The 25089-nt window shown below is 42.0% G+C and overlaps 1 protein-coding gene across 7 annotated transcripts in view; it reads right to left on the bottom strand.

Moving 5' to 3' along the window:
- Positions 1 to 7244: 7244 nt before the first annotated feature.
- LOC144511305 (Y+L amino acid transporter 2-like) overlaps positions 7245 to 25089 on the bottom strand; it is a 106116-nt gene continuing 88271 nt past the window's right edge. For 5 of the 7 annotated variants that reach the window (XM_078241575.1, XM_078241556.1, XM_078241565.1 and 2 more), the window contains 2 exons: positions 16650 to 16833; positions 7245 to 11325 (listed from right to left, as the gene is read on the bottom strand). In XM_078241575.1, the coding sequence (XP_078097701.1) occupies positions 11246 to 11325; positions 16650 to 16833 (264 nt within the window). In that variant the 3' untranslated portion in view covers positions 7245 to 11245. The remainder of the gene's footprint in view (positions 11326 to 16649; positions 16834 to 25089) is intronic. The other 2 variants (XR_013500792.1, XR_013500791.1) reach the window with 2 other exon arrangements.

Raw genomic sequence — 25089 nt, forward strand, 5'->3', positions numbered from 1 at the left:
AATTAATTTAGTAGGGATATTTAAAAGTGATAAAATAAATGGATTATTTGGATCAGGTTTTTGTTAAATTTGAAAATGCATTCTTGATAGAACTGAAATTGAAAAGATAAATAGAAAGAATTATTCCTGCGTATTTGAAATGATGATTAATCACTTGTTTATGTTCCTCTGAGTTATAAGACTTGCAGTAATTTTAAGATATAGTCAAAATTTAACAGAGAAGGGAGTTACATAAGGTAGAATGGGAGTGCGTGTGTCATACTGGGAATTATTATACTGCCATAACGCATTCTAATTAAAATGTGTTACATGGATCAACCAGGAAACTGTATTAAATGGCAGACGGGCTAAAAGGGAGTGCCCGCCTATAATACCAAATTGACAAATCAATATAATTAGAGATGAGGGAAATAATTCAGTGGAATAAGTGAGATAAGAAAATGCTGGGGAAGTGTTTGTTACAAACGGTTAAAGATTAAAGTGATAAGATTTCTTGAATTTACTTCTGTTTTGAGTTGAATTACAGCTTGGAAGGCAGCAGCATAAAAGCGACTGTTAATCAACGGTCTGTATTCCTAAATGTTTTACTTCCATCCCAGTTTAAGATGGTAAGTCTGAATAAATGTTGGAAGCTTCCATGTGTATCTGTGTGTTTAACAACGTGATTGCGTGAATGTTTTGTTGTTGTTCGTTTTAATGTTGAGAAAGGAGTTAAACCTTGGAAGGACCATGTGCTCTTTCCTTGTCTTGAAGTTGAAATTATAAGAGTGTAGTTGAGAAGTTAAAAAAATAATAAGTAATTTTGTGAAAAATAGAAAAGCAGGAACAAATGAATAAGGTGAATATACTGTCTCTGAGTCAGTTTAAAGTCTTATCAAATCAATGAATCGTAGTTCTGATTATCCCAAGTTACAGCAGGAGATTAATCAATTAAAACCTCAGTTGTTAATACAAATAAAGATGTTGTCCTTGAGTATTTTTAATTTGCATTTGATGCCAACCATTGAACACCATGAATTATTGGAACTTGTGTTGCCAGTTAGTTACCGATATGAAATTCAAGACTTGTGTGATGTTCCGATAACATGCAACAAATTACATCATTTAAATCATCTCACATTGATGATAGTTCTGATAGTGTAACTAGTTAAAATTATATACTGTCATTGGAATTGTGCCATCTATTGTTCAAGGTTTTCCAAATCTAAGGACATTGCAAAGCTTAAAACCTAGCCAGCTAGGAAGCAAACCAAAACATTTCTAATCAAGTAACTATTGTTATATGTATTGTGCTTGTTATTGTTCTAAAAGTGCAAGGAATTCTGATCTGGAGCTCAGTTTAAAAATGGAAACAGATTAATTTAAAAATTAAATTAAGAGGGTTTTGAGATACCCGAGAAAAGCAAATCCTGAAAAGCCTCAACCAATTTTATAATATATATTGTGTAGTAATAAAAACAGAATGCTGTGGGAAAAAAGGCTAGTTATTCCAAACATGTAACCATTCTTTGCCATAATTTGTAATAACTTGCACAATTAACATTAACATGACAGGAAGTGAAACCGGATTACTTAAGAGATGCAGAGAGAACTTGAAATGCCCCCTGACAGTCCCAACAGTGGGATGTCCTAGTAAAAATATTACCTAACAAATCAGGGCTTGTACAAAAATGGAATGAGCCGTATGAAGTTATAATTAGTGGAGATACCTGTGCCTGTCTAGACTCAGTTGAATATGCTGAAATTAATTGGAAAATATGTGTCAAAGACTACTTTCCTGGAGTCTATTTTCACATCTTTATTTCCTAGTTTATAGGCAGTAACCATGCCGAAGTAATCCTTGGAAGTATCTTTGTTGCCCAGGTACAAAACAAACAGATCCAATTGCAAACATTGACCTACAAGCAAGCTGAATGGGTTCGCGGTGTCGCGCGCGGGCGATATAGCCTTTGGACCATTGTATAACGGTCGCGCGGGATATTAGTAAGTGATAAGATGCTTCTCATGCTGATACTCACGACCCTGGCCCGGTTAGCCATAGCGGGAAAGGATAACTGGAATTATAAGGATTTAGGGACGAAGTACAGTGATCATCAATGACTCTGTCTATTGTATGAACACCTTTGTGTATATGTCTTATCTGTATGCATCACAATCGAATCTGGGCAAGTGCTGGGTCTGTTCACACATTCCCACGCACGGAGGAAAGGGAGGAATTCCCTTATTTCCTATCCCTTTATCAGCTCCGGAAATAATAGAATGGATTTTAAATCAGAATGGAACCCAGAAAGGGTCAAGGAAACTGATATTTAAAACCCCATCAGGTACCACCATGCAGGGTATCAGCAACAGTGATGTTGTTTCAAGGCTAGGGGGCGGAGGGTGCACTTTATCGACCTTTAAGAAACATTACCAACCCAACTATGACAGATCAGATTCCCCACCCTACTTCATTGTGAAAAATCAACAAAGGGGAGCTATCTGCCTGACAAGAAATGGAACCATACCTGTTGGCCGTAGCTACTGTATACAGCAGATTGATATCACTGGTGACGCTGAGGCCATGATACAGGTCACAATCCAGTGCCCCATAGCCACCGTCCCGGTTAACCTCTCCTCTGCTTATATAAGCGAGATGACTGCATATAAAAGTACCTATTTTGTCTGTGGAAACAATGCCTATCCGTGGCTTCCCTGGAATTGGACAGGATCGTGTTATTTGGCATATGTGGTGCCTTATATTCACCATTACACTGACTTACGAGACCACCCCGAGGTACACCTGCTTAGGGCCAAGCAAGCCATTAGTGAGACAGAACGGTTCTTTATGATAGCCTACCCATTTTTTGGGACGGCAAAGGCAGCACAGGAACTTATACAGATGGCCTCAACCCTAGAGAAAATTGCAAATGAAGCTAAAAATGGGTTCGAGGAGGTGAGCACAGCCGTCTCTGAAATATCAGCAGAGGTCATAGCTATTCGGACTGTGGCGTTACAGGACCGATTAGCACTCGATTATGTGCTCGCCTCCTAAGGAGGAACATGTGCCATAGTTGGCTCCGAATGTTGTACGTATATTCCCGAAGCTTCGGAGAATATAACTCGCTTAGCAGATCATATTAAACAAGTAGCAAAAGCAATACAGGAAGAAGGGAACCAATATCATGATTATAACCCTCCGGGCTGGCTGGGGCAATGGTTCGGGTCGTGGGCTTCATACCTGATGCATGGATTGATTGTATTAATTGTAATTGTAATTACTTGCTGTGTTTGTATGGCTTTATTGAACGCCTGTTGCAAAACAGTAACAGCGTGGATTATGACGGTCGCAAGTGTACAGGCAGAGGGGACAGACCTCCCAAAAAAGGAAGAGCTGGGCCCATATGCTGGTAACATTTGGTTCTGAGTTGGTCATAGGGGCCATGTGTAGACCACCTGGCACCCGACCAAAAAGGGGGGAGTGAAGTCGGGAATGGGTTAATAACCTTCAAAACTCAAAGTGTCAAAGTGACCTCTGTGATATTTAGAGCTTGTATGAGAAGTGCTGTAGAATTCATTGTTTTGGTTAGAATTCATTGTTTTGGTTAGAATTCATTGTTTCTTACATTCGGACCAGATAAGGGAAAACCGTTGTCTCCTGAATGTATATCAGATTAACTTGTTTGTGCAAAACCTTGATATTGTTTCAAGGCAATGACAAATGATCGCGGCCTTGGAGATTGCTCATACAGCGGGAATCTGACCATGAATTATAGACAGTAAAAATTTATAATAAGGGGCAGGACCGAGAGGTATAAAACTCTGTTCTTAACTCATATTTGATGAGACGTTTGGGGGTCCAATGTTAGGAACCTCACGTCTCCCACAATTGTGAAAATAAACCTGCATCTTGATCCATCAGAGGTTTCTTACCTACAACACATAGTATTCAGACTTCCAAGTTGAAAGTGCAAATAAATAACCCTCTATGTTTAAATCCACAAAAACTTGCTGCTGTTATTTCTAAATGGATCATGCTTTCCAGGGCCTTAGAACCACTCATATCTTTCTCTCCAATACCATGCTGATTACAGACAGTATAGGATGGGGTGTAAAAATGAGTAAGATACAGGATGGCATGTCCGTCACATTCCTAATACCACCGACATTTTACCAGTGGTGGGAAAGGTGTTGGAACAAATTAGGTCTTTAATAGGACCACTGGCATTTTCCAGTGGTGGCGAGGCACTTTACCACATGGGGAAATGGTCAGGGATTACTAGGCTGCCTCCTTGTGGATTTAGGGAAAGGTTCGTCCTGTTCTTGGACCTGAAGGCCCATGGATCACCCCTGGTGAAACACTCACCCCTTCCTCACAACTAGCACACCACCCTTGCCTGATTGGTCCTGTCAGGCTCGGCTCGATTTACCCTCATTACGGGGGCCTCCTCCATCACTGTTGATCCAGGCCAGCTGCAGTACAAGCAGCAGCCACCATTTCCAATGGTACTTCTGTGACTGAGGATCTACTGGCCATCTGATTGGCTGGCAGCTCTGAGAGGCAGGACCACGTCCTTTAAAGGAAAGGAAATACTGATTGCAGCTACTTAAATTTCTGAAGAATGTAAAACACAGCGGCAACCCCTAAAACCACTCGGGGGGGAGGGGTTGGAGGTTTACCCCCAACTTGAGCCGCAACTGCCCCTTAAAATTCTAGCCATCGGTGTATGTCTTTAAAAATTCACCTAAAGGATGTGGGCATCTCTGGCAAGTCCAGCATTTATTGTCCATCCCTAGTTGTCCTTGAGGTGGTGGTGAGCTGCCTTCTTGAACCTCTGCAGTCCCTGAGCTGTAGGCACACCCACAGTGCTATTAGGGAGAAAAATTACAGGACTTTGACCCAGCAATTGTGAAGGAATGGCAATATACTCCCAATTCAGGATGGTGGATGGCTTGGAGGGGCATTTGTAGGTGGTGTTGTTCCTATATGTCTGTTGCCCTTGTCTTTCTAGATGGTAGTGGTTGTAGGTTGGAAGGTGCTGCCTAAGGAACCTTGCTGAGTTCCTGGAATGCATCTGGCATCTTGTATGTGGTACACACTGCTGCCACTGTTCGTCGGTAGTGGAAGGATTGAATCGTTGTGGAAGGGGTAGCAATCAAGCGGGTGAGGTGTTGGAAGGTTGAAAGAAGATTTGACAAAGGGTTTCATAATCAGACTGAATAGATGATGATGACAAATGATTCCCATTGGTGGAATCATCAAAAACCAAAAGACACTAATTAAGATAAATGATCCGAAAGCAACATGAAGATTGATATAGTGGGTGCAGAGCATCTATAATGTGGCGGAGGCAGATCCAATTGTTTCTTTCAAAAGAGAATTGAATAATTACCCAAAGAATAAAAGAAAGGGCCAGGGAAAGGTGGAGGAGTGGGACTAGCTGAATTGCCGAGAGGCAGCAACGGACATGAAGACCAAATGGCCTCTTTCTGTGCTGAGATCATTCTATATTCAAAGATTGATAGCAGAAAAGCCAGCATTTGTAATTGCCATGTGTTGCAGCCAAACTGTAGGGTGGGGACAGCATTGTCAGTGACTTTAAAGGAAACCATGGCATGAATATTTTTGCATTCTATAAGATGATAAGACCCTTCTAATTAAAAAAAACCCTTAAGGTCTAAATTCTTAATTTCTAACACTAGGGTCCTTGTTTGTGCTTGACCTACATGGTACGAAAAACTAGAATTTATAAATCAAGTAGAATTTGGGGTGGCACGGTGGTTAGCACTGCTGCCTCACAGCGCCAGGGACCTGGGTTCAATTCCAGCCTCGGGGCACTGTTTGTGTGGAGTTTGCACATTCCCCCTGTGTCTGTGTGGGTTTCCTCCGGGTCCCTCCCACAGTCCAGATGATTGGCCATACTAAATTGACCCTAGTGTCAGGGGGACTACAGGGTAAATACATGGGGTCGCAAAAATAGGGCCTGGGTGGGATTGTGGTCGATGCAGACTCAATGGGCCGAATGGCCTCCTTCTGCGTTGTAGGAATTCTATGATTCTATCAAGCAACATTTTACATATGCTTAGCACAAACAATGAAAACAACATTGAAGTTTCTCATCTCTGAAGATCCTCGGAGTTTGTGAGTGTTGCCTGCACAAGGTGTTGTCTCTTTCTTCTTTGTCTTTGATGTGTGCCCCAAAGAATCACACCCCAGGCACCACAGTATCACTGCCAAGAACTGCAATTTTCTACCTTTTATCCCTCCGTCTCTCATTCTCCTTCCCTTATTTGGGAACAATCCAAATTCATCTCTTCCATTGGCTTAGGATACAAGTCACCCTGTGTCACCCTACCCGTTTTATGAGTTAAATGAGGCGTGGCACTATCTCTTACTTCCTTGCACCCCTCAGAGTTCACATTCCATTGCAAACAAATGCAACAGCCTTTAGGTATTGATTACCAATGTATAAACAACATCACATTCTCTTACCAACATTTCATATCGTAACCTCAGAAAATAAAGGTTTCCTCCTCATACATACAAAATTGAGCAATTAAATGAATGAATGTTTTGTTTCAACATAAAATGGGATCCTAAGTTCAAGCTGTTAAGCTCAACCCTTTTAACTATTCTTTCAAACATAGCTGCTCCCTGGCAACTTAAGTCATAAAACAATAAAATGTCTGCTTCTCACAAACAAAAGCTTTCCTGTAGAGAATTTCAACCAGCGGAAATTCAAATTGGACCATTTAAATGGTGAAGGGATACATTCTATAGCTGTTATATGCACTAAAGATTACTCAAATTATCAAAATTTTACAATTTGGCTCTCTCCAGGATGCAAGTGGCAACTTCTCCAAGTTCGATGAGAGGTCACTGAGGCTCCGTACGCAGAGAGCTGAACACATTTCTTTCTCTTTTGCCAAAGCAGGCAGAGGGACATGTGGTGTTACAAGATAGCAAGCTTCCCCATCATACAGGGTGCTTTTGGCATGGAGAATGTGTGGGGAGCAGGGGTGGTGAGGGCTGCAGGGATGTTTCATGTTGTATTCTTTATTTTTAATCTTTGATGCCAAATCCCCAAGGCATGCTTTTCCCTCAGCCCACCTCCACAGCCAGCAGTCTCCTCAGTTCCTTTGGCATTGCCAGCCCCAGGCCCGAGACCAAAAACCCAATGTCTGGGCAGCCATTTTTAAAGTTGGGGAAATTTTCCTGTCTGCGCACTCGACCCAGGAATAAAAATCGGGGCCCAAATATGTTTGCTTAAAAGGTTTATTTGATGCAGCACCACAGTATGAAAAAGCACAGAGATTAGGAAAAATCTACATTTCAATGTTCCAAATTTTTAATCCTAGCAGGTGGTAGTAAAGGCACTAATTTGAATGATCACAAATAATTAATCTACATAAATATCTTAAGGCACGAAATGGACAAAGAGAAAGCGCACAGGGTCCAAGATTCAGGGTGATTGAAATCCCTGTTTGTTGGGGATTTAGAAATGAAAATCTGGTTCTTTTCACAGGATTTATCGAGCAGCTTCCTCTCAATAACATTTGATACAGGAATTGGAGCCTATAAAATCATATTTTACTGACAGTGTCCAGTTGCACAAGTGGGAAACTTCAAGCCTGCTTTGAAGACTTGCATACAGCAGCTTATCTGTCCTAATATAGAGACAGAGGTTTCCACCTCTGTCTTAACTCTATTTTAATGTTTCTTTTACCTCACCTCTCACTGATTCATCCCACCTCTTGAACACGGTTTGCTTTTGTTTACCATCCAGCTTAGGGCCAGAGTTGCCTAACACCAATGTTCCTCACTACTGGTGAAGTCAACTGCAATAAATCCAAGGACTGCGTGCCCACCTCACCTCTCAGCACCATGCTGAGCTCTGGTCTAAAACACAATTCAGAATGGAAAGATAGAGGGAAGCAAGAGTTTAAAGTTTATTTATTAGTCATAGTATAAGTAGGCTTTCATTAACATTGCAATGAAGTTACTGTGAAAATTCCCCAATCGCCACACTCCAGCGCCTGTTCGGGTACACTGAGGGAGAATTTAGCATGGCCAATGCACCTAACCAGCACGTCTTTCGGACTGTGGGAGGAAACCGGAGCACCTGGAGGAAACCCATGCAGACATGGGGAGAATGTGCAGACTCCTCGCAGACAGTGACCCAAGCCAGGAATCGAACTGGGTCCCTGACGCTCTGAGGCAGCAGTGCTAACCACTGTGCCACCGTAAGAGAAGGTGATGAAGAAAAAAAATGAGAAAGAAAGGGTGAAAGCCAAGGCAGTCAGGACAAGTCAACATGAACCATTTCCATAACAGAAAATCACATTCAAAATTATCTTTAAACTTAAGAGAAAAGGTTGCGGGTAATACTCATTTTGAATACCAACGGTTTGGATTGGAGTACCATTTTAATAGTCAAGACACTGCTACAATCTTTTACCACTATTTGTACACTTCTACAAAACTTTGTTCTGCATAGTCACAAAAAACATTACAACCATAAATGAAGATTCAATTACATAACAAACGATTGTACTAAATTCTTAAAATCATTAACAACTAAGAATAACCTTGTTTAATTTTCCTAGACTCTGAACCAGTGTCAGTAAATGTATCACAATACGAAAAGCAGTACACCATTGGTTCATACTTTAGATACAGTTTGACATAGGGACGAGATGCAAAACATAAGAGGCCATTTGTGTTTGAAAAGTTACCTGCAAAAAACTAGAAAGGTATCTCCACTATACCTCATGACTCACATCACCAACTGTCCCAAACATTTTGATTATGGGTCACACAATTTACCCAACCTAACACACGGCAGTGTCAATGCAGCCCAAGACACCCAACAGAGGGATTTTCTAATCAGACATAAACGTACTGAACGCAAACTGAATGTACATATATTTTATACATATTTCTGATAAGGATGGGAGTGGATGAAATAACAAATCAAAGTCACTTCCCTCTGGATTAATAGAAAATGCATGATTGGATGATGTATTACTAAGGTTGGCAAGTGAAGTTCAGAGCTCAACTTGATCATGCTGGTGCTCAGAGGACAATGGCAAGGATACATGAATCTTCAATCCAACAGTTGTTATAAGGTCAATGAAACCAACTTGCATCAAAGCTACACTGAAGTAGATTGGAGGGAGATGGGCGGGTTGTGTGTAACACAAATGGATCGCCCAGTAAAGAAATGTTAGCCATTGCTCCACTGTACCTGAGTTGTAAAATTGTGAACTGAACACACAGAAATGAATAGTCCATTTGGTCCAAAAGCTTGTATTGCACAGCTCTCCGAACGACAGAACAATTCACTGCCAATAACATTTTCCTATTGCAGCTCATAAGATCTCTGCCTGTTGTGGAATAGGTGCAAGTGGGTCTGTAAACTGTATAAATGCTGCAGATAAAATAATTATTTCAGCAATAGCACACAGGACTTTTCTTTTAAAATCACATTGTTTTAGATATAATGGGTGAGAATACTACATTCCCAGAGAGGTCAAATACTGTTCATAATTTGGCGAGTCCTGCCACTGTAACATTGCTGGCAGCCTCAAAAACTCAACTGCTACTTTATTAAGATATATGTCCTATCAAACTTGAAATAATATGTTCTGAACAGTTTCCCTGTTTTAATTATCCCGAAATAATAGGTTCAGTCACGGTGCTAAATTTGTGGACCTCAGTGAGGTTGTAATTAGAATGTACCTCAGCAGTCAAGAAAAGGGAAAGACAGCCAGGCCTTCTTGCCCTAATCAAAGTCCAATGATTCCCGGTGGAAAGTGCACCTATTTGAGCATTGGGTGAGGACTGATCAGGTAGCAAGTTTCAATTGATGAATTGCAATTTAGAAATATTTAAGTTTACTTAAAAGCTTCAAGCAAGTGATATTTGCTCACTGTAAACAGTTCTCTTTTTTTTCTAACCCGTTACCTTCAATTAATACGCATTATCGCCCTTCTTTACTGGAATGTATTAAGCAAATACATATGTGTAAATCTGGTGCTCTACTGTCTGAACCTCTTCCCCTGGTTATTTAACTGGATGTTAGACTAGAATTTTCTAGAGTTTCACATTTTGTAGCCTCAGTCTACAACAGTCTGGTGGAGGCTTCTTCTCACACTAGTAATTATTTAAACAAGACTTTCTGAAACATGCAGGGAGAACCAGGCAGTGACAATATACTGGCTAAGCTCACTCCAGACTGAACAGATTCAGAATTTAAATGAAGACAGGTTCATTTGTTAAAACAAGGAAGGAAAACTGTGCCAAGTGTTCTTCATGTAATATTTTAAAGTCACCATTCAATGCAACTAGTTTTGAAATGTCGATCTTCACGAGGCTGTAGAGACCTGAAGTCGAGTCACTCTGATGGAGTGAGTTATGAAAAGTGCCCTGAAATATATCGGGGAAAAGCTCAGTCTCAAACTACAAGGAGTGCAACTTCAGAAAGGAGGAGAGTTTCCCCAATTCCTGCAGACAATGTTGCAAACTAGGGAATCTGTATTACCAGCTTTACTGTGGCTTCCCAATATTGGGCAGCACCGAAGTGGCTCTCACGCCAGTCAAAGATGTTCGCCATCACTAATGTCACCAGCACAGCTCAGCTGAGAGTGACCAAAGTCAAAAATCTCCATGGCAGGGTGAAAATCATGATGTGGAGATGCCGGCGTTGGACTGGGGTAAACACAGTAAGAGTTTTAACAACCCCAGGTTAAAGTCCAACAGGTTTATTTGGTAGCAAATGCCATTAGCTTTCGGAGCCCTGCTCCTTCGTCAGATGGAGTGGATATCTGCTTACAAACAAGGCACACAGAGACACAAAATCAAATTACAGAATAACTTGATTTTGTGTCTCTGTGTGCCTTGTTTGTAAGCAGATATCCACTTCACCTGACAAAGGAGCAGGGCTCCGAAAGCTAATGGCATTTGCTACCAAATAAACCTGTTGGACTTTAACCTGGTGTTGTTAAAACTCTTACAGGGTGAAAATCGACAGTTCAAATTAAAAACACCAACATTTACGATGAGTCTGCTAGTTACTTCTATGCTTTTAAAAAAAGGTGAAAACAAGAAAAATATTCCAATCATGTAGATTGCAGCATTTTGATTGTCAAGTTTTAAGGCTGGATTCAAACGATGTATCACATAATTTTAATGACAGCAGAGTTGGGTATCTGCATGAACAGTGTCTGGTGCCATGTATCTGGAACAGCTTTCAGTAGATTTTGGTTAAGATTCCTTGTCGTCTTCATACTCGTTTTCTGTTAGGCAGCACATCGTCAACTTCTGAGTTTGCAAAGAGAAGAGACCTGAGTGGGAGGAAAAATAATCAGTGAGGCAGCTACTTTTAATAGCAGGGTCTGAACTCAATCCTAGAAACACATTAAATTACTACATACATAAACTTTGTGTGATAGAATTGCTCTGCAGCAGCCATGCAAAACAGGTAAACATGGTAAATAAGCAATCTTTCAACCTGCAAAATTTTGTTTTCCATTAACTTGGGCGACATTGTCAAGATTTTTAATCTCAACCAAGTAAAAGGGACAGTTGGGCCCGAAAACATGCCTTCAAAAAGAATTCGAAATATCGTTTTGGGAATTTTTGTGAACAAAAAGTCACGGTGGCACAGTGGTTAGCACCGCTGCCTCTCAGCGCCAGAGGCCCGGGTTCAATTCCTGGCTTGGTTCACTGTGTGGAGTTTGCACATTCTCCTTGTGTCTGCGTGGGTTTCCTCCGGGTGCTCCAGTTTCCTCCCACAGTCCAAAGATGTGCGGGTTAGGTTGATTGGCCATGCTAAACTGACCCTAGTTTCGGGGTCATAAGCAGGGGTTCCGGGGATAGGGTGAGATTGTTGTCAGTGCAGGCTCGGTGAGCCAAATAGCCTCCTTCTGTACTGTAGGAATTCTATGATTCTATGATGGTAAAAGATTGGGAATGGTGAAAAATCAGCTATAAGGCTGGTATTAACCGATTTAATGCACCCTCTCCTTTCCTTCTCTATGATATGCTTTGTATGGCGCGCAAGAAACAATACTTTTCACTGTATACTAATACATGTACTAATACGTCTTTAAGACAGAGATAGATAGGTTCTTGATTAATAAGGGAATTGGGGTTATGGGGAAAAGGCAGGAGAATGGGGATGAGAAAAATATCAAGCATGATTGAATGGCGGAGCAGACTCGATGGGCCAAGTGGCCTAATTCTGCTCCTATGTCTTAAGGTCTTGTGTGACAATAATAAATCAAATCAAAATCACTACCTTTGCACTGGAAGTATATTGAAGAATATTAAAAATAACAGTTACTATTTTCACTTAGGACTATTAACGTGAAAAAGTAGCTTCCTGCTTGCAATTATGTTCATATTTAACCAATGCAAAGACAGAAGGTCAATAATGAGGAATAAGAGAGGGAATGACACTTGGTTAAATATAAGGTTTCATACAAGACCGCTCCTGCAAACATCTGCAGCATCTACAGAAGCTGCCTATTCTGCACCCGATCCTTTCCTTCTCCCCTATGTACTCTATGAACGCAATGTTTTGTCTGTAACAGCTCACAAGAAAGAATACTTTTCGCTGTATCCCAATACAAGTGACAAGAATAAATCAATTCAACTCCATTTTCTATAATTACTGTGCACATTTTGCTAACCTGCAACACCAAGGCTGCTTCTTTAACTAACATTTGAAATATGTTCAAATAGTATGAAATCACACTGTCTGAAAAAGATAATTCTAATTGGCTGCACCACCACCAAGCCTAATGGTGCATAGTTGGATGTGACTGAGGATACCAGTAACACATGAACAATTGACGGGTAACAATTGATCAGTCCTTAACAGTCAGAGCTCTGCCAATGATTAACAAAAATGACAGCAAAATAGGAGTACTGGCTCAAACTGAATAGCAGCACTGAATTTGATTAGCTTAGTTTATGGACTGCATTTAATGTAATAAAACCATCGTGGAAGCATTATCAAAAAACATTTAACACTGAGCTACATGATGAAACATTAGGGCGTGTGACTAAAAAGAAGTTTTACAAAGTATCTTATGAGGAAGAAAGTAGAGGTGGAGAGAATTAGGGCGGGAATTCCAGATCTTGGCGCCTAGGCAGCTGAAGGCGTGGGTGACAATGGGGAAGCAATTAAATTTGGTGATACAAAAGACCAGGATTGGTGGAGCACCGAGATCTCAGGGCATTGTGGCTGTAAATAGGCAAGGCCTTGAAGGGATTTGGAAACAAGGATGAGAATTTTAGATTGAGGTGTTGTTTGACAAGGAACCTATGTAGGTCAGCCTGCAGATGGGCAATAACCGAACAGGATTTGGTACAAGTTAGGAAATGAGCAGCAGAATTTTGGATGAGCTCAGGTACATGTAGTATGCTTGATGGGAGGCTGGTCAGTAGAGCGTTGGAATAGTTGAGTCTGGAGTTAACAAAGACATGGAGTAAAATTGGTCTATAAACTTGGAGTAGAAGAGTGATCTCATTGAAACATATATCATTCTTATACAATTTGACAGGGTGGATGCCAAAGTGTTTCCCCTGGCGAGGGAGACTAGAACTAGAGGTTCGCACGATAAGGACCATTTACAGTTGTGATGAGAATAAATTTCTTCAATAAAAGGGTTATGAACCTTTAGGATTATTCACTACAGAGGACTATTGTTGAGTACATTCAATCTTGTGATTGATATATTGTTGGACACTAATCATGAGATGGGAGGGGTCGGTTCGCTCAGTTGGCTGGATTGCTAGCACGTGCATTGGATTAACACCAATAGTACAGGGTTTGATCCTATTTCAGATTGAAGCAGACTCAGGGCCTTCCTCCCTGCCCTACTGATAGTAAAACATAAACGGCATTTTGTCATGGTTCAGCCAATGATCACCAATGATCTGCCTTTAAGCAGAGAATTCAAGAAGACGAGAACAACCACAAATCATTATCGAATCCTGAATTGAATACAGGAGTTGGAACGTCTTGTTGAAGTTGTGCAAGACATTGGTAAGGCCACACATGGAATACTGTGTGGAATTCTGGTCACTCTATTATAGAAAGGATATTATTAAACTAGAAAGAATGCAGAAAAGATTTACTAGGATGCTACCAGGACTTGAAGGATTGAGTTATAAGGAGAGGCTGGATAGACCGGGACCTTTTACTCTGGAGCACTGGAGGCTCAGGGGTGATCTTATAGAGGTCTATAAAATAATGAGGGGCACAGATCAGCTAGATAGTCAATATCTTTTCCCAAAGGGAGGGGAGTCTAAAACTAGAGGGGATAGGTTTAAGGTGAGAGGGGAGAGATACAAAGGTGTCCAGAGGGGCAATTTTTTCACACAGAGTGGTGAGTGTCTGGAACAAGCTGCTAGAGGTAGTAGTAGAAGTGGATACAATTTTGTCTTTCAAAAAGCATTTAGTTACATGGGTACGATGGGTATAGAGGGATATGGGCCAAATGCGGGCAATTGGGACTAGCTTAGGGGTTTAAAAAAAAAAGGGCAGCATGACAAGTTGAGCCGAAGGGCCTGTTTCCATGTTGTAAACGTCGATGACTCTATTACGGCGAAGAAGGAGGCCTTCTGGCCCATTGTGCCTGGACTGGCTCTCCAAACGAGCTTCATGACTTAGTGCCCTTCCCCTGCCTTTTCCCCATTCCCCTGTACGTTGTTTCTATTCAATCATCTAATGCCCTCTTGAATGCCTCAATTGAACCTACCTCCACCACACCTCCAGACAGAGCATTCAGTATGCTGCTCATTATGTGAAAAGGTTTTTTCTCACATCACATTTGCTTCTTTTGCAAATCACTTTAAATTTGTGGCCTCTCATCCTTGATCCTTTTACAGGGAGGAACAGTTTCTCTCTATCTGCTCTGTCCAGCCCCCTCATGATTTTGAACATTTCTATTAAATCTCTTCTTAGCTGCCTCCTCTCTAAGGAGACCAGTCCCAACCTCTCCAATCTATCCTCATAACTGAAGTTTCTTATCTCTGGAATCATTTTTGTAACTCTTCTGCACTCTCTCCAATGTGTTCACATCCTTCCGATAAGTATGGCATTCTAAACTATACACAATATTCCAGCTGAGTTCTATCCAATATCTTGCACAAGTTCAGCATAACCTCTGCTCTTGTACTCTGAGTATTAATGAAGCTCAGTATATTATATGTTTATTAACGGCTCTCTCCACCTGTCCTGTCACCTTCAATTATCTATGCACATAACACCCAGGTCCCTCTGCTCCTGCACCCCTTTAAGAATTTTACCCCTTAGTTTATATTGTCTCTCAATGTTCTTCCTACCAAAATTTATCACCTCACACTTCTCCACATTGAACTTTATTTCCCACCTTTATGCCCTCTCCACCAACGGGTCTATTTTCTTTTGAAGTTCTATACTGTCCTCTTCACAGTTGACAATACTTCCCAGTTTTGTGTCATCCACCAACTTTGAAATTGTCCCCTGCACACCAAGTTCTAGGTCATTAATCTATATCAGGAAAAGCAAATACCAACCCCTGGGGAAAACCATTACAATCCTTCCTCCAGCCCAAAAAAATCTATTGACCATTACTCTCTGCTTGAAAGAAGAATTGAGATATATGGGGATAGGATGGGAAAGTAGAGTTGAGGTAGAAGATTAGCCACAATCTTACTGGATGGCAGAGCAGGCTTAAAAGGTCTTATGGTCTATTCCATGTGTTTTTATGAACGACAGCAGATGATCTTGTACTATACAGTCAGTCCTCAACTTTATGACATTCAAGTTATGACGAACGTCACTTACAACATTTATAAATTGACACTCCATTTCGATTTTACAATGTCAGTTTCAACTTCATGATACCATGCCAAAAGTTTGTACGGGCGTATCGACATTCTGCGCTGTTCATTTGTATGGTCTAACCATCTTTAATGGGTTGGGAACAAGTGTTTTATTCTACAGAGTTTTTATGCACTCAAGTTTAAGTTTGAGGTTAAACAGGCAACTGACAGTGATTGATGGCTTCATTATATCCCCACACTAACCAAGGAACTTGTGTTAAGGCATGCAGGCATCAACAGCCACCTCAGCAATTTGACAGGGCAAGAGCTGAGAACATTTAACACCGTCCAACGTCCCAGGGTTGATTTCCGGTCTTGGTTCAGGAACCAATCCCCCATTTATACCAGGGCTCCTAAGGGAAAATCGATCCCAACTTATCATGTTTTGACTTACAACGTGGTTTTAAGGAAACAATTGTGTCGTAAGTCTGAGGACTGTCTGTATGGGCAAACTGAAAGATTTACCTTTGGCTTCTTCCTTCCTCAGTACAGAAAACTGGCGATCATCCGTGACTAAACATCCCACACACACAAAGCTATTTTAATACAGCAATTACATATTCAAATCCAGATTCACTGTGCCAATAACCTGCATTCAGAAGTAGTCACATACAAATTCCAGTAAATGTAGCGATGCTAATCCTCACACAAATTCCATTTTCTCCATTGTCCAAACATGCCAGATTCTCCCAGTCAGGTGACACAATAGTACTATGATAACCGATAAAGGCACAATAGACACAAGGCTATTACATAGAGATGGGAAGCTGTAAGTATATGTGGAACTTACGTAATAGATTTTCAAGACACTTGGGTCGCTCGTCTGATGGAAGGTATACACAGAGAAAGTAGACTGGAGTTCCTGACAGTGCAACGGCAATCCCAATTAGGGAGTTAATGGTGTCACTGTAAAGGGGCATCACCACGAGAAACAAGCTGCACAGGCAGAACACAATCGGAAAAAACAAGCTGAGCTGGAAAAATAAAATTACAAATGATAGGTAATGAGAAGAGAAGCACATCATGTATTACATATAGCACATTTCTCCATTAGGTAATGCCTTGTGCTATTCTTTCTCACTTTGTGTTAATTTTGCAGAAAAAGAATTGCGCTAATATCCCCGATACCACTCTTCACTTTATGATTTCATAAGAAGCTTTCATTTCAAATGACCAGTAAAAATGGAAAATCGTTCATGCCACTTCCCTATTTAGGAAAGATGCAGGAGAGAAACTAAAGAAGTCCAGACCAGTTATCCTAATACCTGTTGTCAGGCAATTATTAGAGTCTATAATTATGAAGAAGGTGACTACATATCTCGAGGATTTTTAGCTGATCAGAGGTCAGTATGGAGTTGTAAAGATGGTCATACTTGAGAAATCTGATTGAATTTTTTGGAGAGATATTTAAAGGAGTGGACAGGGGATTATCCATAGATATTATTTACATGGACTTCCAGCAAGCATTTCTGATAAAGCCCCTCAAGAGCCCTTCATCAGCTACAGTTGAAGTTCATGGGATAGAAGGTAAATCATCACCATAACTAAGAAATTAGCTGAGCACCAGGAGACAGGAAGTAGGGATAACGGGCAGGTACTCTCTTTCACAGGACTTGTCTAGTGGTGTCCGACAAGGATCGATGTTGGGGTCTCAACTATTCACTCTGTTCACTAATGACTGGGGTAGAAAACCAGATATTCAGTTTTGCGAATGACACAATTAATGACATTTGTAAACTGTGTAGATGGAAGAATAAAAGAAAATAAATTGATGGTAATAAATACACTGAATGGGCTACACTATGATGAATGGATTGCAATACAGGTAAATGTCAAGTCATCTAAAAATGATAGAAAAGAATACTTTCCAAACGGGGATGAGAAACTCGAAACAACGGCGATCCTAAGAAACCACCTTCAGCCATCAGTGGGAGACAGTGGCCTAGTAGTATTATCACTAGACTGGTAATCCAGAGACCCTCTGGGGACCTGGGACTTGAATACCAACACGGCAGATGGTGAAATTTGAATTCAATAAAAAAATCTGGAATTACAAGTCTAATGATGACCATGAAACCATTGTCAACTGTCATAAAAACCCATCTGGTTCACTAATGTCCTTTAGGGAAGGAAATCTGCCATCCTTACCTGTTCTGGTCAAATATGACTCCAGATTCACAGCAAGGTGGTTGACTCTTAAATGCCCTCTGCGATGGGCAACAAATGCCGACCCAGCCAGCGATGCCCACATCCCATGAACAAATGAAGAAATAGTTGAGGATCTTTCTCAATATTTTCCTGAGATTATAAGCATCAGTGTGTCGTGCTGAAGACCTGTGCTCCAAAACGAGCCAAGTTGTTACAGTATCCCTAAAATACTACCTCATAAATCTTCCCTCTATCATAAGATCAGAAGTGTGGCTGTTTGCTAAGGATTGCAGTGTCCAGTTCCAACTGCAATTCTGAGAAAATGAAATGGTTCATTCCTACATGCAGCAATCCCTGGACAACATTCATGTTTTAGCTGATAAGTAACAAACTATATTTGCACCACACAAACTGGCAAGTGTATCCTAGAGGTTGAGTACATAAAGTACATAGAGTGTGTATGCATGACACTTTCTAAGAATGAACCAGGGAACAGACTATTTTAGACCTAGTTATGTGTAATGAGCCAGGATTAACTAATGGCCTCTTCATAAAGAATCCTTTAGGTATCAATAATCATAAAATGATAGAATTTTATATTCAGTTTGAGAGAGAAAAATGTGGGTCTGAAACTAGTGTTTTAACATTAAAGGCAATCACAAGGGTATGAAGACAGATTTGGTTTGATGTGGAATGGGAAAATGGATTAAAAGGTAAAACAGTAGAAAAGCAGGAGCAGACATTTAATGAGATATTTCTTAACTCTCAACAGATTTATTGATTGGGAAATAAAGGGTGAGATTCTCCGGCCTCCCAGCCACCTTCCCACCAGCGGGAGGTGGCACATTGTTTGCCAGCGGCGGGATTCTCTGGTCCTGCCGCTGTCAATGGGAATTCCCATTGACGTCACCCCACGCCAGCGGGAAATCCGCAGGCGGGGGTGCGCTGCTGGCGGGTCCGGAGAATCCCGCCGGTGTGACCGGCTGGAGAATTTTGGCCAAAGATTCTACAAGAAGCATGTGCCATCTGTGGCTATCTAAAAGATGGTATCAAATAGAAAGCAAAGAGACTAAACGCTCCAAAGCTTAGTGGTGGCCCAAAAGATTGGAAACATTTTAGAAACCAAAGGATGACTCGAAGAAAATAAAGAGAAATTGGAGTATAAGAGAAAATAGAAAGATATTTTAAAAAAACAATAACCAGCTTCTACAGGTATGGGAAAAGGAAAAGAGTAGCTAAAGTGAGCATTGATCCGTTAGAAGATGGGAAAAGGAAATTAATAATGAGAAAGAAGGAAATGACAGATTTTTTAAAAAGCATTTTCTATCTGTTTCTGCAGTGGAAGTCATAAAAAGCATCTCAAAAATAGTAGAAAAGCATTGATCAGAATGGAGAGAGGAATTTTGAACAATCATCATCACTCGAGAAAAAGTATTAGAAAAACTAATGGGGCTAAAGGCTGACAAGCCCCCGGACATAATGGCCTGCAAGCTAGGATCTTAAAATAAATGGTTAAAATAAATAGTGGATGCAATTGGTGTAATCTTCCAAATTCTCTAAATTCTGGAAAGGTGCAAATATAACATTACTATTCCAGAAAAGAGGGAGACAATCCATTGGGAAAATGCTAGAATCCATTATTAAGGAAGTAGTAGAAAATTTAGAAAATTATCATACGATCATACAGAGTCAACATGATACGGTGAAAGGGAAATCATGTTTGAAGAAATTAAAGCATTTTTGAGAATGTAACAAACAGGATTGATAACGGGGTGCCAGAAAAAGTACTGTTTTGGGATTCCAAAAGGCATTTGATAAGGTGCCACGTAAGAGGCAACAGAGAGAAGAGCTCAGAGTTAGGGTGAAATATTAACATGAATGCAGGATTGGCTAACAGAAAGGAGAGATTCAGATAATTTTCAATTTGGTGAACTTTAGTAGAGTGGCAGGACTCTGGATTAAATCCAGACACTGGATAAATCCAATGGACGAATGAGATTTCATTATGCTGGATGGTAGAATGCAAATGGCTGAGGTGAATGTCAGGGATTATTATTGATGTGTGTATATTAAATGTAAATTGATTTTCAACTAATGTAAGGCGGGAATGATTGATAAGAAAAGCTATAACGGATCTGTTTTTGATTGTATATGTTAGATTAATCGGTGAGGTTCTGATGCTCTATCTTAGATCACCTTTTGGTGATCTCCTTCCAGCTGTTCGTTTTTCTTTTTAAATAAATGCTATCTATGCCTTTATACAGAGATATTTGCCTTGTGAGTTTTGTATTGTCTATAGCTAAGACAGTCCGGTCATCTCGATTTACCCCAACAGTAATATGGATAGGTTAAGTGAGTGGACAAAGATTTGGTGGATGCAGTATAATGTGGGAAAATGTGAGGTTGTCCACTTTGACAAAAACAGAAAAGCAAATTATCATTTAAATAGTGAGAGACAGCAGAATGCTGCAGTACATATGGATCTGCGCATCCTCGAGCATGAATCACAAAAAGTTAGCATGCAGACATAGCAAGTAATTAGGAAAACAAATTGAATTTTAGCCTTTATTATAAGGGGATGGAGTCTATAGGGAAATCTTGCTGCAACTGTACACAGAAGGGCACTGGTGAGACCACACCTAGAGTAGTGTGTGTAGATTAGAAGAATATACTTGCATAGGTGTTCACTAGGTTCACTAAGCTGATACCTGGAATGAAGGGCTTATCTTAGGAGGAAAGATTGAGCACGTTAGACCTATACTCACTGGAAATGCGAAGAATGAGGGGTGATTTTATTGAAACATAAAAGATTCCAAGGGGACACGAGAGGGTGGATGTTGAAAGGATGTTTTCCCTCATGGGGGAATCTAAAACTGGGGACACTGTTTAAAAATAAGCGATCTCCCATTTAAGATAGAGATAAAATCATTCATCTTTGGAATTCTTCTTCACAGAGAGCAGTGGATGTGGCTCATTAAATATCTTCAAGGACGATTAGGCAGATTTTTGATTTACAGAAAGTCAAGAGTAATGGGGTGGGGGGGGGGGGGGGGGGGGGGGGGAATGGAAAGTGGAGTCATGGAATTAAAGCCACAATCAGATCAGCCATAATTTTACTGAACAGTGGAGCGAGTTTGATGGGCCGAATGGCATATTCCTGCTCCTATTTCTTATGATCTTAAGCGCAAGACAATGACCAACTTCATTCAATAAGTGGGAGGCTCACAACCTCTCCTCAATACTCAATCGCATTGCAATCATGGAGTTCCCCACCATCATCATCCTGAGGCTGACACTGTCCAGAATCATAAATGCTACACAGACTAAAGCCTGTTGGAGGCTAGATATTATTTGGCGAGTATCTCATCTCCTGAATCTACAAAGTCTCTCCACAACCTACAAGAAATATCGAGGATATAATACTCTACTTGCATGGATTTGACAATTAAGCGGCAAACTGACCATCTCCTGACAATATACAATGCAGTAAGAAGTTTAACAACACCAGGTTAAAGTCCAACAGGTTTATTTGGTAGCAACAGCCACACAAGCTTTCGGAGCTCGAAGCCCCTTCTTCAGGTGAGTGGGAATTCTGTTCACAAACAGAGCTTATAAAGACACAGACTCAATTTACATGAATAATGGTTGGAATGCGAATACTTACAACTAATCAAGTCTTTAAGAAACAAAACAATGTGAATGGAGAGAGCATCAAGACAGGCTAAAAAGATGTGTATTGTCTCCAGACAAGACAGCCAGTGAAACTCTGCAGGTCCACGCAACTGTGGGAGTTACAAATAGTGTGACATGAACCCAATATCCCGGTTGAGGCCGTCCTCGTGTGTGCGGAACTTGGCTATCAGTTTCTGCTCAGCGACTCTGCGCTGTCGTGTGTCGCGAAGGCCGCCTTGGAGAACGCTTACCCGAATAACAGAGGCCGAATGCCCGTGACCGCTGAAGTGCTCCCCAACAGGAAGAGAACAGTCTTGCCTGGTGATTGTCGAGCGGTGTTCATTCATCCGTTGTCGCAGCGTCTGCATAGTTTCCCCAATGTACCATGCCTCGGGTCTTCCTTTCCTGCAGCGTATCAGGTAGACAACGTTGGCCGAGTTGCAAGAGTATGTACCGTGTACCTGGTGGATGGTGTTCTCACGTGAGATGATGGCATCTGTGTCGATGATCCGGCACGTCTTGCAGAGGTTGCTGTGGCAGGGTTGTGTGGTGTCATGGTCACTGTTCTCCTGAAGGCTGGGTAGTTTGCTGCGGACAATGGTCTGTTTGAGGTTGTGCGGTTGTTTGAAGGCAAGAAGTGGGGGTGTGGGGATGGCCTTGGCGAGATGTTCGTCTTCATCAATGACATGTTGAAGGCTCCGGAGGAGATGCCGTAGCTTCTCCGCTCCGGGGAAGTACTGGACAACGAAGGGTACTCTGTCCACTGTGTCCCGTGTTTGTCTTCTGAGGAGGTCGGTGCGGTTTTTCGCTGTGGCGCGTTGGAACTGTTGATCAATGAGTCGAGCGCCATATCCTGTTCTTATGAGGGCATCTTTCAGCGTCTGGAGGTGTCTGTTGCGATCCTCCTCATCCGAGCAGATCCTGTGTATACGGAGGGCTTCTCCGTAGGGGATGGCTTCTTTAACGTGTTTAGTGTGGAAGCTGGAGAAGTGGAGCATCGTGAGGTTATCCGTGGGCTTGCGGTACAGTGAGGTGCTGAGGTGACCGTCCTTAATGGAGATGCGTGTGTCCAAGAATGCAACCGATTCCGGAGAGTAGTCTATGGTGAGCCTGATGGTGGGATGGAACTTGTTGATGTCATCATAGAGTTGTTTCAGTGATTGTTCACCATGAGTCCAAAGGAAGAAAATGTCATCGATGTATCTAGTGTATAGCATCGGTTGAAGGTCCCGTGCGGTGAAGAAGTCTTGTTCGAACCTGTGCATGAAGATGTTGGCAGATTGAGGTGCGAATTTGGTCCCCATGGCTGTTCCGTGTGTCTGGATGAAGAACTGGTTGTTGAAGGTGAAGATATTGTGGTCCAGGATGAAGCGGATGAGATGTAAAATTGCATCTGGAAACTGGCAGTTGTTGGCGCTGAGCACTGAGGCCGTTGCAGCAATGCCATCGTCATGGGGGATGCTGGTGTAGAGTGCCGAGACATCCATTGTGACGAGGAGCGCTCCTGGTTCAACTGCTCCATGTGTGCCGAGTTTCTGTAGGAAGTCCGTCGTGTCGCGACAAAAGCTGGGGGTTCTTTGTACAATGGGTTTCAGGATGCCCTCGACATAGCCGGAGAGGTTCTCGCACAGGGTCCCTTTGCCCGATACGATGGGATGGCCGGGTGTGTTTGCCTTGTGTATCTTCGGGAGGCAGTAGAGATCTCCAACGCGGGGAGTACGTGGGATGAGAGCACAGAGGGTGCTCTGAAGGTCCGGATCAAAGGTCTTGATCAGAGTGTTGAGTTGACGGGTGTGTTCTTTGGTCGGATCTGCAGGTAACTGTCTGAAGTGTTCCTCGTTGTTGAGTTGTCGGTACACTTCTTTGCAGTAATCCGTTCTGTTCAGTATGACGATGGCCCCTCCTTTGTCTGCTGGTTTGATGACATTGTTGCGGTTGGTCTTGAGAGCGTGGATGGCGTTACGTTGTGCTTGGGTGATGTTCGGGGCTGTCTTGTGAGTGCGGCTGATGAATTTGGTGTTGACGCACCTCCTGACGGCTTGGGCATACATGTCAAGTCGAGGGCAGCGGCCTTCCGGAGGAGTCCAATTCGACTCTTTCCTCTTCGGATCGCTGCGGATCTCTCTGTTGGCTGTTCCGGTTCATTGGCTGTCTCACTGTGTTCGTTGTTGGCCTCTTGGGGTTTGTGGAAGAACTCCCTCAGCCTCATTCACCTGATGAATTCCTCTGTGTCTGCTGCGAGACTGATGGGGTCTATTTTGGTGGTGGGGCAAAAATTAAGCCCTCGGCTGAGAACTTCGATTTCATCTGGTTGAAGTGTGTAGTCGGACAAGTTGACAATGGACTTCCCTGCAGTGGTACTGTTTTCTACTGTGGTACCGGGGGAGGCTTGGTTGCTGCTGGTGGTGATGCCGAGTTTCTCAAGTTTCCTGTTCTTGGTGTGCATGTAGATGGTGTAGTTCCTTTGTCTCGTCTGCTTGGCAGAGTTTCGCAGCTGGTCTGCGTCCTGAGCGCAAGTTGAGAATATGGATTCGATCTTGGTTTCCAGGCTGCGGCGTTTGCTGTAGAGTTGGTGTATGAGGTGGTTGAGGAGGGTGAGAGAGGTGCGACGGCAAAGTCTCTCAGCGTAGTCTGTGTTATAGGTTGACCTGAGTGGGTTCGTGATCTGTAGTCCTTTCGGTATCTTGTCTGCTTTCTTGCATCTTTGTAGAAACTTGATGTCTGTGTCGATATGCGCGATCTTCTTGGCGATCCTTTCCACTTGGAGCCGGCAGTTTGCGGTGTCGATGGTAGTCATGACTACAATATACAATGCAACATTGGCAGTATCTGGGTCGACTCACTTGGACAGTTACAATTGAATATTGTTGTGTTTGGCAACAAAACCTCTTGCTGCAGTTACAATGTAATATCGATGGTCTCTCTGAACAGACCTTCTACTGGACAGATACAATGTATTACAGGCAATATTTGGAGCAGACTTTCTTCAGCTCAGTGACAATGAAACATAGGGAGTACCTGGGAACATCTTCCTGCCACTCCCCTGCACACAGCCTCTCACACAGATGGAACAAATCCATCGTGTCCTAAACAGATAGAGTTCTGACGAAAGGCCGGTGACCTGAAACATTGAGTGGGATTTTACGACCTTGCTCAACCCAATTTTCCAGTCTGGGTCGACCGAGGTCGTAAAATCCCACCCACGGTCAATGGACATTTCCGTTGTCCGCCCCTCACCCGCTCCGATTCTGTGGCAGGTGGGGCAGTAGAATTCCGGCAATTAACTCTGTTTCTCTCCCCACTGATACTGTCTGACCTGCTGAGCATTTCCTGTTTTAATTCCATATTTCCAGTATCCACAATGTTTTGATTTTGTGAGAGATTTCTTTCATAGCAAGCGCCATTTTAAC

The sequence above is a fragment of the Mustelus asterias genome, chromosome 2, assembly GCF_964213995.1.
Source record: "Mustelus asterias chromosome 2, sMusAst1.hap1.1, whole genome shotgun sequence".
NCBI classification, from domain to species: Eukaryota; Metazoa; Chordata; class Chondrichthyes; order Carcharhiniformes; family Triakidae; genus Mustelus; species Mustelus asterias.